Raw genomic sequence first — 19,983 nt, 5'->3', positions numbered from 1 at the left:
AACCCAAAACACTGAAGAGTTGATTCAATAACTTCCAAAGTGTCCAGATCATGTTGCTACCTCAAAAGCTTTGAAAATTCCCCCATGCTTTAATAACATTTAAAAAAAGGAAATCTGTCCACATTTTAACTGTATTATATTTCTGACTTTATCATTTTTTATTTTCAAAATATTACCACTTGTAAAAAAATATATTAAAATCTCCCCTCCAACCAAAAAGGCAATTGTTTTTAGCCCTCATCAACGCAAATGTTTTATATCATGCAAAGTCAAAATTTTGAGCTTTCAAAATTTTATGATGTTAATTCCTTACTATACTTAAAACTTAAAGCAGTATTTGGATCCATTCCCGCTTTTCTCTATTCCTCTAAAAACCTGCGCTCTGAGCACCAGACCCTCCCAATCCACGAAAACGACCCGGTTCTCACATTCATACATATGAAAGAACAGCCCCTTCCAGGAAGAATGTGCCCTGCTAGCTCCGCCCAAGGCTAACACACACACACACACACTTCCTCCACAGAGCTAGTGGTGTTTGGCAAAATGTTTTCATTTTATATGCACAATATACATCTTTACAAAAGTTCAGATGATGTTTGTTTTCGTGGGCGAAGCACAGACACGCTGCCATGTTAACGTTATGAAATGGGCGGCACCCACATGGAGTGAAAGGGGAAGCCTTAGAGATCGAGTCGTCTTACTTCGGGGGTGGGCAAATGAGCTGCGAAAATAACTCCTACTTCATTAAAAAGTTTGTTCTTTAGTGTCCCAAACATTAAATATTATCATATATATGGATATAGTTTACTCTGAAAGGCTTAAGAAAAGCACGATATAGGCCCATTAATATTCCAGTCTCAGAAGTCCTGAGTTGCAGCTTCTCAGATAAAGGTGATGTTTGACCTTAGGTTGCTTGAAAGTTGACAGTTGAAAATTGTAGGAAGACTGGCAGCTGGCAGAATGGTTTCCCACTAGTAAACAGTCTTCTTTGCTACAGAATGATCGACATCAAATGATTTAAAATGGCTTTTCTATCCAGTCAAGATTAATGGGGAATAGCAGCAGCTGCTTCTGATTTCTGTCCAGCATCGTGTTAACAAATACCTCTATGGTCCGTAGCAGCAGACTGTCAGAACTAATAGAAGTGCTGACACTGGCTGACGGGAAATTATTAAAGGGCTTTAAACAACAACAGCTTTTAGCTTCCTAAAGGCCCGTACACACCGGGACGAATATTCGCCAGGCGTTATTCGCCAGCGTTTTTCGCCACGTTTTTTGTGTTCACACCCAGGCGATTTTCGCTGACGATGAGCCGAGCGAACGTGCAATTACATTCCCTGACATTAGATGGTGCTTAATGTAAAACACAAATACTCCTGTACACAAGGTGGCGCTGCGCAACTTTACGCTTCTTAAAGTCGCTTTTCACTCAGAAAAAGAGAGCAAGTATTTACGCGCTTGTCAGAATAATACAAAGAAAACATGAATATTTCAAGCACCATTAGCTCCAACTGGTGCTTGGTTCGGGGATATTTTAGAATGTCCGTCATTATTTCTTCGCGGCTGTGTAGATGCAACTCGGCGTCTATCTTCTTCGCTGGTATGTGTGCTCAGCAAGGCAGTTTTGTGTTTGAGCGCCCCCAAGTTGTGTTTTACTGTAACTTCAGAGGCTCCAGACACGTGTGCAAAAGCGCCGTTCTCATTGGTCGAATAGATTTCGACGCGAGGCGTAGACAAAAAAAAAACGAACCCGAGGCGTTTTTTTCTTTTTGACGCTTTGACGCGTGGTGTTTTTTTGCGTCGGTGTGCACACTCTCATTGGTGCCCTTTGTTTAGTCACGAGGCGTTAAACGTCGGCGAAAATCGCGCGCGAAATTCGTCCCGGTGTGTACGGTGTACGGTGTAAAGGTTTTCCTTCATTTTTGCAAACGCGCTGCTGCTGCATTTTAGCTTGGTTTATCTTCAGCAAATCCAAACTTTCAATCTGTCCATTCTATGATAATGCTTAATGTTGCTAACATTTGTTTTTTTTATTAGGTTAGCTTCATCAGAGATCTGGTGTTTTCCTAAAAAGTAAGAATTATTATGAGCGTCAAATTAATTAATTACAGACAAATCAGCGTGTCCTTTTTTGCAATTGTGGTGATCTCATTTTTATCTAGAACTATTAGCTTGTCTATTTTGTAAAGGATCATCACCGACACGGTGTCTGTTATCATAACTTATTGGATGACATGGAGACCTGCTCGCGTCGGACTTTGTTACTTCCGCAAAGTCGGTTCATTTCTGATCGTGCACACCTCAAAGGACATTTTCCCGCTTATACCATGGTCGCTTAAAAAAGATAGAAATATTAAATCAATTATTGGTACTTTCATTCTGTTATTTTTGAATCGTTTTTCACAAAAAGCAGACTATTTGATTTGATATTTATTCGCTGTGTGTTACGTTGTCATGGTAACCGCTACAAAAACCCACCCCGCTGCAGCATCTGATAAAAGTGGCATGTATTCTAAACATTATGAGCTCTTCAAAGGATCATTTTAGATGAAAAGTTCACCTCTGGACAAAACCTCCTGTTTTTCCAGTCACAACAAAGAAAAAAATCCTCTCCTGTGTCTCATCTCCTTTTATTCTCTTCTCTCTTTCTGCTCCATCCCAGTCTTCAAAATTAATAAATTGAACAAACAAGTTGGAGGAAACTATAAAATCACTCGTATTTTCTTGTTGTTGTGATAAACTGTGGAATAAGGTATGTCAACATATGGATTATGGTATAAGTAGGAAGTTTGTGGTGAATATTTTTTGGATTTGTTTCTTAATTGTTTGAGATTGAAAAAATCCCCCATGGTGGTGTAAAAGTAAAGGTTGGAAGTCTGTTATAAAAAAAACTTCATACTGCACTCTTCTTTGGTTGTATTTTGATCTTTTACGAAGACATAATGTTACAAATTAAAATGAAAATACCTCAAAATGAGACTATTCACAGCAATTATTATTATTATTTTTTTTAATAGATTCAATAGATTAGTTAATTAGGGGTCACAATTAATTATTTGCATCAAAAAAGTCATTGCATGACAGCAATAAAAATTATTTCCATGAATTTTCAGTGTCTTTTGTGATCCACAAGAAACTAGAAACCTCCGGCAGACGTCCAGAACGCCACACTTCATCCAGTCGCGTCTTCTCCGCTTCTTGGACGGTTTCCTGCGACCTCGACGACACTCCTGATGCTGCTCAACTCGTTGGATGCATATTTCTTCAAACCAGACTAAAAACAAGCGCAACTTTACCTTTTTTTAATTTGCTTTACATCTGCAGGTTTTATAATTAATAGGCAAAGTTATTGCAAAGTCAGATAAAGCTACAGAGGGAATTCCATCAGGCTGAAAATAATTTATTCATGCGAACATAGAATCATACAGATAACAGCGTAGAGTGCTAAAAAAACAACACACTTTTGTCATGCAATATTTGTACTTTTACTTCCAGATGAGCTGTTTTAAATGTGATTAAGCTTGAATTGTCAGTACAGACATGAGAACACACTTGACTCACCCCTTCAATTTCCCACACTTGCCGTGGTGTTCTTATTTTGAAATCAGTCAACCTTGGTCTCTGAAGACCAGTTTACATGCACTCTTTGCCACTCTTTTAGGCAAAGCAGTGCCGCTTAATCAGCCTTGGCATTAAAATGAAGAAGCACGCGCGGTGCATGCATATTTGAAGGAGGGTATTTTTTTTATGCTCCCTCCTTTCCATTAGACTGAGTCATGCAACGTAGAAGTGGAAAACATTAAAAGGGGTGAGAGGAGAAGAGAGGAAAAGAAAGGCTGGATTGGCAGATAAGAGCAAAATGAGAGACAGACAGAGATGCAGACTGTGATAAGAGCAGACATGTACTCGGCTCTCTGTGGCCTCCGTCTCCACGGTGAACAAAACCCAGACTCACTGTACCTCCAGCAAACAAGAGGAGAGGGAAAAACACCTGTACTGCTCACTTATTAATGTGATAGTCAGAGAAATAATTTGAGTTATTGCAAACTTTTTATCCTCAAAGTAAAGGTTTAATTAAATGTGTACAATACAAAACAATTAAATGCATCTGGTAAAAAGTAACAAATTGAAATCTAATATTCAGGTAAAAAAGGAAAAAAAAACTGATTTAAAAATGTGTAATGTCAATCAGTGATTCCAAACCGTCAACTGTTACCAGTCCAGTGGACAGTTGGCACCGTGCCGCAGAGAAACCAACATTTTTCTGTTTTATTTATAAAAGTTTCATTTTAGAAAAACAATTACATTCTCCTCACCACATCCGACTCATTCCTGACGCACATCAAGTCATGTGTCAAAAATACATCCGCTACGTTGTTAAAGCGGCTGTGCCGACCGCTAAATTGAAACTTCCAAGCTAGCAAAGTTAGAGTTTTTTTTGTAAAAAAAAGAGCCAGTGAGAAAAACAGACGAAGAGTCTTCGATTTCCAAGAAAATTGCACACCAAAATAATAATGTATAACAGGGGTGCTCACACTTTTTTGGCATGTGTGCTACTTTTGAGTTGACAATGTCTTGAAGATCTACCTGTGTGTGTGTGTGTGTGTGTATATATATATATATATATATATATATATATATATATATATATATATATATATATATATATATATATATATATATATATATATGTGTATATATATATATATATTATTAGTAAATGTTTGTTGTTGAATGTTTGTTTATTAGTTACATGTTTATTTGTACATTGTTGTTTATGTACTGATGATTAAAAACTACACAGTATCTACGGTAGACAAAAATACTTTTGTATTAGGCGTTTTATTACAAAGACAGGGAGCAGCGACTATCGTATGTCATGCTCTGTTGTAAACCCTGCAATGGGGGGAGCATGGCATTTCAAAGGTGCTGCCACAGAAAAAAAAACAACTTCCTTAATGAACTCGTATTTATCGGGGGAGAACTCCAGAGGCGATAGCAGGAGGAAACACGCGGGGCGGCCTCAATAAACACTCCGGTTGTCCGGCGTGGTCTTCTGCCGGGGACTTGACGTGCCGCGGGGCAGAAAGAGACTTTCTGATGACAGACAGAAGTTGGGCTCAGAGAATTTAAACACGTATGTGCAGTGACGTATGTTTCAGAGGATGTCCGATTGGCTGTTCTGCATGTCAATCAAGTCCCGTACTTCTCGGTGAGGATTTTGATTGGCCGGTGGATCTTTTAGAAGTACATTTTTTTTGTTATTTATCTTTGCTGGCCTGCGATCTACCTTCATGTTCTCGAAGATCAACGGGTCGATCGCGATCAACGTAATGAGCACCACTGATGTAATATTCAGCACCCGGCTGTCTAATGTTAAGAGGATGCTGCTAATAAGTGGCTAAAACAGTTGATTCACTTTTACCATTACATTTTCAAAAAAAACCTAAATTTGAAGGACTTTGCTTTTAGTCGAACCTATCGCCGATTTATTTTAGCTCCCATTTTAACAGTTATGGGTTTAGGGGAAAATCTGTATCACATTTTAATGAGTAAACACAGAAAACAAATAAAGTTTAAACCAGCTGCAAATATTTTACCGAGGATGAAGATAAACATTACACTCAAAAGTTTAGAGAAATTGGAGACTAAAAATATGAATAAATAAATAAATAAATCTGATGCAAAATTCAGGTCTGTTGCCTGAAAAAGGTTGGGGACCACTTGTGTAAACTGTTTTAAGCTAAATTTATGAGTGCCAGCATAAAAAATATACAAATATGTGTTTTGTTATCAATAGTTGAGGCTATATGGATTTGTTGTAAGGTTGTTGTGTCTCGCTGAGAAGTGCAGGCAGAGTTTCCCGTTAAAACATATAGATGCACCGTTTCCATTTGTAGAAACATTAACAGAAATCATGAGCTACATTTTTTTGTTTGTTTTTTGATTCAGGTTTTTTCATTAGTTTGTTAAAAATTAAGCAAAAAATTAGAGTAAAAGTGTTTTAAAGCTTAATCAAATATATGAGCTCTTTAGAATATGGAAACATTTTAATCAAAAGATAATTTTACACATTAATAACTTTCACAGCAAGAACAACACAGCCCCCACTGTCTGGATGGAAAACATCACCTCCCTATTAATTGTCCCTCCTGTGTTAATTACAGCTTTTTTTTAATGACCCTCAGATTAATCAGGGCAATATGACACTTTCTTCATGAGCCGGCTGTGGATTTACCTGTTAGTAGCTGCATAGCTGCATAGTCACAGTTTGGTGCTGTGTTAAGCCCGCCTGGAGAATGTGGAGCTTCCATTAGATTCAAGCTTCCTGGATCAGAGGACAGCAGCTGCTCTGCAGGGAAACACAGGATGCAAAACTCCTCCGGTCACAGCTCTCCTCTTTACTCAGACACAAAAAGAGACTCTTTTCTTTTTATTCAATATGTTTATTAGCCTAACAAACAAATATTTTTGGAAAAGAAAATTCCAATATTTCACAAAAGGGTTTTCTTGACATCCAAACAAATATGTTGTTATGATAGCAGTTCACCCATAGGTGTTAATGGTTAGTTCCAACACATTTATTTGACACTATTAACTCGATTTTGTCAACAATTTAAAACATTCAGTAAAATAATCATAAAATTATTCACTTACCTGCTGCAAAAGAACAGATACAGTCGCGCGATTAACAGGTTAATCTGAATAAATGTCATCAAGGTACCGAACTTCCAATAGTTTTTTTGGAATATTTGTTATTATCGCGAGATTTCAAAACTGGGTCATTCAAGCAGTCTTTTTTAAATAAACTTTATTGACAAATGTAAGTAAAGAACGTCATACAAAACATGACACTTCGTACCTCTTTCAAATCCGTTTGAGTAAAACAAAAACAGATAATTGAACTTGCCAGGAAGTTCAAAGACGAATAATAATAATAACAATAATAATAATACATCAAAAAAGAAAATTTCTAATGTTTGAAAAAGTTTTTTTTTTAAACAGGATTCAATAGTTTTTACATACAGTATCACCTCTTTGTGAAAAACAAATAAGATTTTATTTTTTTATTTTTAGCAAACCTACACTGGTGTAAGTAATATTTAGCCATGATTATGAGTGAAAGATCTACATTAATTATCTATGTGTTAAATTTCCCATAAATAAAATATCCAAGAACAAGATGTTCATAGAATAATTTATAGTCTTCACACAGATGGTTTGCAGAGTTGAAGGGTCACTGTGAGTGTGATGACACAAGCGGGACTGCTGCATGTGCATCCCGCAGACAGTATTCCTTGAAAATAAGCTATAAATGTGACCTTTTGATGGACACGGACAGTGTCGCGCAAGGTGCATGCTAAGCAATTCTGGCCGTCTTTTCATAATTGGATGACAGGTGAAAATATTACAATAGACCAAGTAAATTGGAATGCTATCAAAATGAAAATGTACCTAAGAGATTAATATTTAGACTTTATAATTAACATGTTGATTTTGTATAAGATTTTTTTTATCCACGATGACAAATTCCTAAAGGTGAACCCCCATATAAATGGGTTTTTGAATTATGTTAAACGTCAAATAGTGATGTTGAAGTTGACAGTGATACTGAAAAGGGATCCGCCTTGATTGTTTGTAATATCCTCATGTGATTCAATAAAATAATTAATAAATAAACAAATGGAAGGTACTTCCAAACTGTAACATGTTACGGATTGTTTGTTATTTAAAAAAATCCCTTAATTTACATTTACATGACTCATGCATGTCCTTTAAGTTACTTTAATAAAAGTCATTTTATTATGGTTTAATCTACCACTTCCCGAACAAATAAAATTAAAAAATAAAGGCCTGCAGGTATTTTTCTCATGTACTTTATTGACTTTTTACCCTCCACTGACAAACTGAAAAAAAGTTTGGGTGATTTTGAAATCCTCATTGACAAAACCGCATGTGGCACAGCTGTTGACGTCTTATCCATCACTGACTCTTCATGTCACTCAGCATGATGAAGGCGCCTCTAATGTCAAAGTTCACACTCTGGACCTATTTTTCTCCTTTTTAATGTCAATTTTCTGCTCTGAAAAAGATCTTCCTGATCAGACACCACTTTGGTTCTCCTGGCCCGTCCGCCTAGTCCAGCCTTCAGAACTTCAGTGTCATGTTTCAGCAATGTATCTCAATAACCATTTAAATTTTCAACCAAAAACTGCTTTTCAAGCTGAGGAACATCTCCAAGTTGAGGTCTCTAGTATCCAAGGCAGAACTTGAAAGTATAATTCCTACCTTCATTACATCACGCCTGGTTTACTGTATCACCCTTAATACATGTTTAAGCCAAGCAGAGCTTTCCAACCTCCACGCTGTTCAAATTTGAGCTCTGACTTTCAAAGCTCTTCATGGTCAGGTCCATACCTTACCTTTCAGATCCCACAAACCTTTTGGAGCTCTTAGCTCATCAGGTTGGGTTTTATTGTTCAACGTCCGTTTTTGGAAACCTTCCCAGCCATGGCTCCTAGACCTTGGAACGTTCTACCTACGCTGAATTTCAGCTAAACATGATTTTTCATATTGGCAAGATTAAACACATTTAGATTCTCTTACCTTTAATATGTTTTATACATTGGTTTTATACTGTTTTTGTTCAGCAAATTGTGATTCCTTTCGAGGAAAGTGTTACATAATTCACCTTTATTGGCTTCTTACTGATGATAGTGTAGATTTTTGTTTAAGTGAAAGAACCTATCTTAAAATGTCAGGAGCAACCCACAGATTTAGTCAGGCTCCTCCATATAAATTAAAATAAAGGCCATCCAAAGTTTACAAATTGACAAAAGGCTTTTTCCCCTTTCGATTTGTTAACAACTTATGCGCTCAATGCTTTAAAGTCTCAGTCAGATCATTGTTTGATCTATTGTAAAAGCGTTCCCGGTGATATTTTATGGCATTTTTAGCCAAAATCCACAAACCTGTGACACTTTCCAGGACAGTGCAGAGCGGCAGTATTTCATTAAATTTGCCTCTGAGCTGTGGGTGGGACTGTTGGCACCGAGAAAGCCTTCCTCCATTTCCCATCATGCCTCTGTCTCGCTGGCTTACAGCTTCTCACCAACCCCAACCTAACATTACCAGTGCAACAAAAATGACAGGCAATATCTGAGCTATCAAGCCGTTCGGCTTTGTGCCAGATGCCAGCTCAGACAAGGAAAATGAAGACACATCAAGTCGTCTGCAAGTGGATGCATCAGAATGGAGCAGAGCAGAAGGGACTTGTGACTTGCCATTGATTGCCCTACGTCAAATTTACAAGATTATTCCGATGGCAGTATGTCATCTGCTCCTGATTCATAATGATTTATGTTAAAAACACCACTTTCATTGGAGTGGGTCTTTAAATAAATACTTTTTGGGCAGTATTGTACAAGTTACTGAAGTAAATATTTCTTAAAAATGAAATATCAATAACCTACTCACTTTAGGATGAACAAAAAGCAATGTTACTGTAATAGATTACTTTTGTGATGAGCTATTTCCAACACTGCTAATGGATAACAGGAGTTGAGTAATAGAACTGAGCCGCTCTGGCACATAAACAGATGTTTCCATGAAGCTAGGAAAACACGGTCTGGATTTTATTGTGTGCGCGCATAAAATCATGCCGGAGTGTTGAGATTTAGGGCTGATGCAAATCTGAGAGGACAGCTTAATTCAAGATAAAACGAGGAAGAAAAATACAATTTTCTCCTGTTTACTCCGATTGTAAATCCATGTAATTACAGACACGTGCTGGAGGTACAAATCCTGCAACAATGAGGCCGTTTTCTAACCGAAACAAAGTGGGATCACATTTAGTCAGAGATGTGTGGGAGATTATGTCAATGTGTGTGAAGGCTTTATGGCAGGAAGTTCATTAGCGCCTCAGGGCTCAGCATGAGGCCACTCTACTCCAAGAGTCTCCCCAGGACCTGAGTGGCATGCTGGGAAACACCCAGTATGCGGGTTGCAGCCATTGCATACGACACAAACCATCATTTTGATAACAAATGTCAGAGTAGCTTTTACCTGCTGCTTCCTCTGAACGTCTGTTTTCATTATTAACACTTCATATTTCCTTTAGTTTAGTGCTTTTTGGTACACATGCATTAGGAGTTAAATAAATGCATATCTAACATCACAGCGGTTTGAAACAAACCGTGAATTCTGCACTCAGCTTTATAATCTTATGATTCACACTCAAAAGCTGCCATTTCTTTGGCTAAAATTAATCAGCATGTCAGAGAACCTGGATAAGGTGGTGTTGGAAAGCTGCTGTTAGGGGTGTGTGTGTGTGTGTGTGTGTGTGTGTGTGTGTGTGTGTGTGTGTGTGTGTGTGTGTGTGTGTGTGTGTGTGTGATGGAGTGGTGGGCCAAAGTGCAGTGAGACACAGGTGTATTAAATTGGGTCAGCGTTTTCATTTCCCAGGGTGAGCTCACACACAGACACATTCTTACAGCATTGTGCTGTTTCAAAGGGAAGCCTGGCGCCAACACACCTGCACACACACGAGCACTATGACAGTGTGCAGGCACGCAAACACACAGTGCTTTCACTTCCCGAACATGCAGGATTTTGAGTTATTTTTTGCAGTAGTGCAAATATTTCTCAGTCAGAATGGGAAGGGAGGGTGCTGTTTTTCTGTCTTTTTTTTTTTTTATTGCCTCCGTTTGTGTTTATGTATGAGTGCGCGGAGGAGTGTTTACACGGCTGCTGTGTCTGGAGTTCAAGCCGCTGGAGAGCCGAGTCAGAGGAAGGTCATCTCCCATCAGAGGGCCGAGCTTCCTTCAAAGAAAGTAAAGTTTCAGCTTTGAGCCGTTGTCAGGCTGCTTTTATGGTGACTGCCCTTCCTGGTGTTTACGTCTGCATGACCAAACTCGATCAGACGCTGCTCTGAGGCGGCAGCAGAAGAAACATGCGGAGATGAATAAAGAGTCAATTAAACAAACAAGTTTGTTTGTAGTTTATTCTCTGTTGGACAAACCAACAATGGTGCAGTCAACAGAAGTTTCATTAAAGCAGCACCAATGAAACGGTACAAAAGTCATCACAGAGAACCAATTTCTCCTACAGACACTGTCGTGCATACAATATGAGCATAATTAGGCTATTATAATTGCATAAATGTAGGCTAATTAGCTTTATCCATAACCGATGGTGATATGGAAAGAGAGTTTCATACACAATAACTTAGCTTTGGAGTTAACCAGACTGTTTGTAATTCAAAATAATAAGGATCTGGCGTTCTGCTGAAGCTGTTTACTTACTGGAAGTTCGAAGATGCAGGACGTCTTAGTAGTTTTTACGCTAACATGCTCATAAAGTCACTGCAGAAATCCGAAGCAGCAAACTAAGTGTCAGGGAAAGAGTCAAAGAGTCACATTCAAGAGTCAAACTTTTAGAGAAAAAAAACAAAATCTTGAGTGTTTTTGGTTGTTTATTTGGCAAGCATCTATAAACGCCAAATAACATTCAAAAGCTGGTAATTGATAAAGTCTTGAATTAAAAAAATTCCCACTGCTCGATAATGCAGATGTCTAATCAGCCAATCACAAGGCAGCAACTCAGTGCATTTAGGCATGTAGACATGTTCAAGACGATCTGCTGCAGTTCAGACCGAGCATCAGAATGAGGAAGAACAGTGACTGAACGTGGAATGGTTGTTCCAGATGGGATGCTCCGAGTGTTTCAGAAACTGCTGATCCACTAGGATTTTAACGCACAACCATCTCTCGGGCTTACAGAGAACGGTCGGAAAAAGAAAAAATATCCAGTAAGCTGCAGTTCTGTAGACAGAAATGCCTTGTGAATGCCAGAGGAGAATGGTCAGACAGGTACCAGCTGATAGAAAGACACTGGCAAATGCTTGTCAAAGAAACGCAATCCAGAATTATTCTGATAGACAATATGACATATTTCTGAGAACAAAGAAGCGTGTGGTCTATTGGGCTCCTATTGGTTGAAGGTCGCATCAACCACTGAGCTAAAGAAACAAAATGAATGAAAAGAATTAGATTTGAAGTTGATGGAGAACAAAAAAAAACGGATCATTTAGTCAACCGTTTAGAAAGCCAAGGGTCATGTGATCACACCGAATGTTTCATGATGCGGTTTTACCATTAAAGTTACTTATTTCCTTAGTAACAGAAATGTATCTGTGCTGCTAAGTAGTAAACAATCCCGTTTAAAAGTGAACACTGTTGAACTGAATTGTGGGGAAGGTAAATGGCCCTAAGCATACCAGCAAGTAAGACAGATTTATTGTTTGTTGTTCTATTACGTGACACCAGGCTTAGAATGAGGCAACTGAAATGGTTTTCAACATTGTTACTCGCTTATTATCAAAGAAAAAGATTTTTTCTGAGTTCTTTTTTGTTGTTGTTGTTTTGTAAAACACAGACAAAATATTGAACTGAAACAAAACCGTGACCCAAAAATTGGGGTTTGAATCCAAATTGTTGTATTCCTGCTTCTAACAGTATTTTATTTTTCTGCTCCAACAGAACAACTCACATTTACAGCAAATTTGACTTGATTCAAATGCAAATTGAAGTGTGTCACCGTTTACCCATTGTGTTCCTCTGTGTGTGTGTTTAGACACGGGACACACACCTGTTAGGCATTGTCTGTCAGCAGTAGGTGGCACCGCAGGCTTGCAGCGCTCACACCTGTCCGGATCAGTCAGTGCAGAATCAGGACCTGCCGCTCTGGACAGGAAGATTCATCACTTTCACCCAGCAGGGGTGGCATGACAGTTCCTTCAGCTGTTTCATTTTTTAACGTGGCATTTGTGCATCAACAGGAATGTGTGCGACAATCCAGCTGTGGAGTGATGTCTTCTTAGATTTTTTTTTTTTCCCGCATGACAGTCAAGCCAGGAGAATTCCGAACCTCTGCCAATCCGGGCATGTTTTTTTCCCCCTCCTTAGATGCTGCTGTCACCTGTATTTTGGCTACAAATGTGGCAAATTTTAGAAAGAGGAACCACTGTGACTGACTCTTCAAGGAGAAACACTGTCTCTTTGGCAAAAAATGGAATAAAATTGAAGCTGGGCTCTTTGTGCAGAGCCATGAAATCCAGCTGCCCTCTTGTGTCACTCCAAACAGGAGCGAGGAAAAGCCTGAAAACGCCAACAACTGTGCCCCCCCCCTCCCCGGAAACAAGTCACCACACAGCCAGAGAGAAGCAGCTGCACTTTGATGAATGCCCCACATTCACTCCACAGGCACATGCTTCATTTGTGTCTACTGATGCAACCCTTCCACTCTATCCATTCAAAACGCGCGCATGCGCAGACCCCCCCCCCCCTCCCGATTATAGTCCCAGCTGTCCTCAGTGACAAATGTCCCTTTGATGCAACTTCCTGGGAGCCAAGCCACCATCAGGATCCTCCGCCTCTTCCCTTTCAATCGGCTCCTTCTCACTCCCTGCTTCCTGAGTGACATTAAAGTCACTTCCTGGACCCCCCCTTCATGAACCAACGCTCCCCACCCACCCATTCAGCAGCAGCAGCTCCGTCCTCCAAGCAGGGGCAGACGAAAGGGATGGTGACCAAAACTTTATTTTTCCTTGAAAAAGGAAAAATAAATAGAAAAAGACGGGACATTTATGGAAGACGGAACAATTATTCTTAATTAAAATGGGTAAATAGTTAACATTTTTTAAAGCAGATTGTTGGATATTATTTTGAAAAATATTTTTAACTGTATTTTCATTCTACCTCCCATTTATAACCAATTAAGTAATACTAGTAATAAACCATGAAATGTTGCCATTTTGTGTCCAAAGATTGGAGTTTTGACTGACTTCCACCACCAGTTTGGGATTTTGTACCATCAAAATTAGGTAATCAGGAACTGAAATATGTTGAAAATATCAGGATTTCATTTATTCATCATATAAGGAACAAAAAAAGACGATTTTATTTAGGAATGAAAATACAAAGAAACAAGACAAATACAGCCTGAATTTTAGTAAGCAATCATAGTTTTTCCTTTTCTTCTACACTTCTGTTTAATTATATTTAGTAAAATCATCAATACATCTCAATTATATTTAAAGTTTTGTTGGAATTTTCTTTCTTTTCCCCCCAAAACGAACCATTGGGTGGATTTTTAAGCTCCAGGTGAGGAAATATGTATCAGTATTTTTAAATTGATTTATTATTCAGTTGGGATTCTGTGTGCACATTTAAGGGAGTGGTTGACCAGTTTTTATTTAGTTTTTATATATATATATGTATGTATTAAAGTCCTGTTTATTGTAAAAAAAAATAAAAATAATGTTTAATTAAAGATGTAAACAGGGAGGGCTGGAGTTGAAGGAAATTCCTGCACCTTAAAGTGTAGACAACATCAGAAAAGAAGTAAGAAAATGTTTAGAAAAATGTTTTTTGTATTGAGATGAAGGATTTTTCGGCTCACCTACCTTCAAGTCAGCCAAATGGCGTCAGCGACACAGAAGCAAAGCAGCAGTGCAGGTAGAGAAGTCAGAGGGAAGCTTGTAAATATGGTTCTTTATTGCACACTTGACATTTGTCTGGTTCTTTTTGTTTCCTTTTGGTGTGAGCAACAAAAACTGGCATTACACTCTTCTCAAAAAGTGTTTCCTTCCATCAAAACAATAAAACACACAAAAATCTACTTCACATGTAAAATAACAATTCAACAAAAAAAACTGAGAAAATCTCACAGGTATTAGTGCACCACTAAATGAATGAGGAACTTACAGTATATATCCATACGAGTATAATTTTAGGGAGAAGAAAACGCATGAAGAGGACACAAAAACTCCAGTGGGACTTAAAGAAAAAGTTTACCCATTTTGTTTAGGTAGTTTTTACTGATTAACCACCTGAGTATACATCGCTGAGGAAAACACTGACTGCTTAACATGCTGTTTAACTCATTGGAGGAATGTTTGTTAAACAGGAAATTAAAGATCGAGAAAAGCCTGTTAGTAAATTTTAATAAAAATAAAATAAAAAGCACAATGCCCTGTGACAGATTTGAAAAGGCACAGAGAAATCTGCCTGAGATTCATGTTAGGGCTTCAGTGGATCCCATTGGATGCCTGAAGCCTGAAGGTTTTCATGGTGAAACTCTCCCAGTTTAACTTATCTAAGATTGAATGGGTAAAAAAAGATTATTATAGCAGAAAAAATGGCAGTAAACTGACTAAAAAGGCACCTCCTGATGGGCTGTACATTGTGCTTTAGGATAAAAGACCATGGATGTGCACACTGCAATCAATCAATGTTTAAAACTTTCTTTTGTCTGCTTGAGTTGTAAAAAACAAAAAACCCCTCTTCAGATCAAAGACAAAAATGTTGATTTTAGAGGAGAAAAGTGAAGTTTGATGTTAGATGTTAGATTCGTTTTTGTTCCTCACTCGCTGAGACGTTAAAAGAGCTGCAGCACATCAAGCGTTTTTGTGCCCAAAGAGGAGAGAAACAGGGTGTTGAGGCGCCGTTCAGTGGCTAAAAAACAAGGACCGGGATTAATAAAGTTAATCTTTTGCTTGTGTTGGAGGGAAAAACCAAAAAAAAAACACAGAGAAGCTGAGTGGACCCGGGCACAAACGCTGCTAAAACTCGAATCAGCACTTTAACACAGAAAAAAAAAGGAACAGTGTTGATCCCAAAGCAGCTGATGTGTTTGTGAGCGTTAAAGAAGCTCCCGAATGGCCCAGAATTAGCTTGAACCAGAATAAGCTGAATTGGAACAGATGAAAGCTCGGGATAATTGTGATGCCGCTATCGAGTCGTAACAGAGCGCAACAAAAAAACTGTCAGTGAGAAACTTACCCTGAGGAACAGCTGTACAAACCTCTTTATTTATTCAGGAGATGATCTGCTTTATGTTTTCACAGCAGGACTAATGTGCAGTAATTATTGCTCCAAAGGTTAACGGTTAGTGGACTTTAACAAAACTTTTTTTTATTATTAATGGAAAATATGTTTTTTTTAATCAAAAAACCTCTTTTATAGGTGAGCCAGTGACTCAGAAAGCTGTGAGTGACCTGAAGCAGCGTGCAGCTCACACCCCCGTTACTTCCTGCCATCCCATCGGGGTCAGCGACAGAGGGACACGACAAATCATAGAAGAGTTGTTTGGGACAGAAGATGCCAGACGCAGCAGCCGTGCTGGAGCGCGGCGAGGACGGAGAGTGTGAGCGGAAGGGAAGGACGGGTGGACACTCGTGCAGCTTCTTCCCATCCCGTTTCTTGTGTGTGTGTGTGTGTTTCTTTTTTGTCTGTTTTTTACTATAAATGTGTGGAGCACGCGTGTCCATGTGTGGCGCTCGGAAGGAGGGGGGGCGGGTCAGACGCTGGTTTTAATCGTGTTAGTCCGTGAACCAGACCGGTAAATACATTCATGAGACTGGTTAAAAACACAAGACAAAATATCAGCAAGTTAGTAAAATTCTTACTAAGAATGTTTTATTAAAATAAATGCCAAGAGGTTAATAAGAAAAATAACAGCATACACCGTGAAAACTAAATGCAAGCATGTAAAAATACTTATGACAAGGAAACTAATAAAGTAGCTAATGAGTTAAACAAGCTGGGATTTGGCAAAAAAAAACTGAAATAAAAGAAAAGCAAAACAGGGAAAAGGCAACACTCCCCACTAGAGACAGTCTAGGATGAAGAAGAGGTCGGGGAGGAAGAGGAGTTGCAGTGGGTTTCATTTAAAAAAAAAAAAAAAATTTTTACTCAGAAACATGATTATAATACATATAAAATGAGATTAGAAAAATACATTATAAACCTGTAACAATGGCTATTAATTACATTATCATACATGTATTAGGCAGGCCAGAGAGAGTAGATCTTTAGATAGAGTCATCTTTCCCCTGATGGACTTATCCAGCCTTTCACAATGACACAGCATGTTGTAACATTGCAGAGGGAATTTTCTTAATACTGTCAAATGCTGAATTGCCATCTCTTGCTCCATTTTAATATTGCATTTCAATTCAAAATAATAACACTGAAAAAGGGAAAAAAATAAATCATTGACCTTTCGTTGTAACAGCATGATGAAAGAACTATGAATAGAAAAACAGAGTGCAGCGGTTCGGATCGGATCAAAGATTTCCTCGTTCCACCTTCCAGCCGCTTGTTTCAAAAGCCGAAAACGCCGTTAACCGGCGCCCGGGTCCTCCATTACCTTGTTGTATCGATGGATTGTTGTCAAACGACGAGGCTTTCGCTTTTTTTCAGCTGTTGAAACAAAGCGGCCCCACTTTCCCATCCACTCTCTGGATTCATATGCATTTTTCTCAGCTCATGGTCAAAATATGTTCTGGCAGATAACTTGGTTGCTGTTGGCAGTTCATTTTGTTCCAAGAGGTTAGTCACAGTCACCAAAAAACAAACCAAATCATTACATAATTTCATATGATCATTAAAACCTAAAATAAACCAACAAAGGCTGCTCAAACAGCAGAGTAAAGGGCCATCAAGTAAAGGAAGAAGAAAAAAATAAATCAGGAAGACAAAACCATGGCACATTTTTGTAGCTGGTCACAACGACTGCTATTCTTTTTGCATAGAGTAACTTGGGTAACGCCACCGTGCGGTGGCGCTCCCCTGCTCCGCCTTTGGGAGCGTGTAACACTAGCCCATCCCTCTCTGCGCCATCTTAGTGGGTGCTGGATACTATTGAACACAACTGGAATACTAGGAAACAGAAACCACTGTTGATAAGGCACTTTGTTTGATCCTTCCAGACGTCCGTCTCTCTTGATTTAACCAGCTTTCCAGGGTTTGGTCTTTGTCTTCAATCCGATTTAGCACTTCAATTTTTTTTTTTTATTCCTCACCCACTCGCTTTGACGGTTGTCTTCTATATTGTTTGGAACTTTTTTTTTTTCTTTATGATTTTTGTAACTGCAAGTAAAGTATCAAAAGCTAAAATTGGCAAAAATAGATTTTTCAAATTTTTTTTTTCTCTCCAGCACCCTGTAAAATTATCTCTTTTTTTGTTCTCTTCTGCAATGACATATCTACATTTGTATTTATAGTCTTATATATACGTGTGAGACATATGTATAAAGCAATTTGAACAGGCAGGCATGGCTTTCACATCCTATTTTTCTTGAGAAAGTTGAACAAGACCAGAGGAAGGTGTGACACATTGTGGATGCACTTTTGGGATGGTCGTGTGATGACAAAACGCAAACATGCTGAACAAAAACGAAAAAGAAGAAAGGGCTTCGATTATGAGCACCCAAAATGACGTAATACGACCCACTAGGGTTAAACATAAATCAGCACAAATTGTCCAAATTTGAGCTAAAAAAAAAAGAAAATAATAAAGAAACGGCTGCTTTTCAGTGCAACCGATATGATTTGTTGGTTTCATGTCCACCACATCAGTGTCCTTGTTCCTACGGTTATTTTCATTAGCCTGTTATTTAGTGTTAAACGCCTGTGGAAAAGGGACTGAGCAGTAAAACGGGTCCAAACTCATCCGACCGTCTGTTTCAGCTAAAAAAAAAAAAAAAAAAAAACAGGCGGCAAACTCCTCTATCACAAGGAGAGCCCTCTATGAGACAAATGCATAATTGCAGATATATAACTCACTGGAGAACCCTTTGGCTAAATATGCACACAATACTTTTTTTTTGTTATCACAGCTCAGCTAACTTGAGATATTTTCTTTTTTCTAAATACATCAGGCACTGTAGAGTGGGTGTAGTGTGGACGGGGGCGTAGCCCCGACGCCTCACCGTACCCTACTTTCAATGTAGTATCATTAAAAAGCACACACACGCACACACACACGCACACACATGCGCACAGACCCAACAACCCAAACGCTGACCCTCCCTCCCAGCTCGCCTTCCATCCTGTGGTTGTTTGCTGCAGCCTGCCTCAAACGGGACGCTGCTTTTGCTTTAGATCGACGTGGTTTTAACGCGATTCTGCTCAAGAGCCGGGCCGATGAGTCCAAATGTGAACAGCAAAACCAAATTTGAGAGGAGAAAAGGAACTTAAAAAACAAAAAAAAAAGCATTAAAACAAGACAGAAGGGGGAGGGGGAAATAAAAACACATAAATCATAAAAAAATCAAAGCTCCTTCTGCAATCATTTAGGCCATGCTTTTTTTAAAAACAGACAGAAAGCTGTTTAGAGGGGCACACCCAGAATGTGTCAGCTTATCATTACAACACAGAGCTCAACAACTGAAATACATGTGAAAAATGACAGTTATTGTGAGTGTTCTCTTTCCCTCCATTTCTTTTTCTCTTGCATTAGGTGGGTGTTTTACTGGTGGGGGGCGGGGTGGGGTGTGGGGCATGTTTGAGTAGGGAGGGGTCGGGTGCATCCAGAGGTGACTCTGCTTTTACTCTGAAACCAAATGGCTTGCGTCACTTTCTTAAGATGTTCGACTTTGACATGAATGAGGTCACCGAATCAGAGCGGTTCCAACGGGGTGGGGTGGGGTCGGTCGGTCGGCTGGTTGGTTGGTTGGTTGGGAGGGGTGGGGTGGGGGGCTTTATTGCTATATAATTCAGTGCAGATTTCATGAGGAACATATATATATATATATATTTACTGCAAACACACCCACCCTGATTCATGAAGAAAAAGAAAGAGAAAGAATGGGAAGTAAACTCAATGAACACAGGGAAAAAAAACAAAACAAAACCAATAATACACAACTTTGTTGGGCTTTTGTTGCGTTTCAGTGAAGAGTCGGAGTCGATTTCTAGCTTTTCTTTTGTGTTTGTTTTGTCAGAAAGTTAGGGTAACTTTACGGACAGGCGCCGCTCTCGTCCTCTCTTGCGTCCGAGAGGCTAGCAAAAGGCAATTACCAGTTAACTGATCAGCAGGCAGGCTTGGGGCGGCTCGTCATTGGGTGAAGAGTTCAGAGGTCAGAAGGTCATGTGTTAGTTGCCGGTGGCGGCTAGGTGGTTAGAAACAAAAACAAAA

General features: G+C 38.9%; 1 protein-coding gene and 1 long non-coding RNA gene across 7 annotated transcripts in view; both read right to left on the bottom strand.

The window, feature by feature from the left end:
* LOC144988970 (uncharacterized) overlaps nt 1-6,966 on the bottom strand; it is a 77,661-nt gene extending 70,695 nt beyond the window's left edge. The window contains exons 1-3 of one of the 3 annotated variants that reach the window (XR_013653077.1): nt 6,658-6,964; nt 6,239-6,352; nt 3,012-3,274 (exon numbers count right to left, since the gene is read on the bottom strand). This is a non-coding gene — a long non-coding RNA (uncharacterized LOC144988970). Of the gene's footprint in view, nt 1-3,011; nt 3,275-4,694; nt 5,098-6,238; nt 6,353-6,657 lie in introns of those variants that run through there. The other 2 variants (XR_013653076.1, XR_013653078.1) reach the window with 2 other exon arrangements.
* Nucleotides 6,967-14,537: 7,571 nt separating this feature from the next.
* qkia (QKI, KH domain containing, RNA binding a) overlaps nt 14,538-19,983 on the bottom strand; it is a 72,465-nt gene continuing 67,019 nt past the window's right edge. For all 4 annotated transcript variants that reach the window (XM_078940476.1, XM_023951536.2, XM_023951541.2 and 1 more), the window contains exon 8: nt 14,538-19,957. In XM_078940476.1, the coding sequence (XP_078796602.1) occupies nt 19,941-19,957 (17 nt within the window). In that variant the 3' untranslated portion in view covers nt 14,538-19,940. The remainder of the gene's footprint in view (nt 19,958-19,983) is intronic.

Source organism: Oryzias latipes, chromosome 22 (genome assembly GCF_053564925.1).
Source record: "Oryzias latipes strain Hd-rR chromosome 22, Olatipes_Hd-rR_3.1".
Classification (NCBI taxonomy): domain Eukaryota; kingdom Metazoa; phylum Chordata; class Actinopteri; order Beloniformes; family Adrianichthyidae; genus Oryzias; species Oryzias latipes.
Note: the sequence above shows the minus strand (reverse complement) of the source record. Positions and strands in the feature narration are given on the sequence as shown.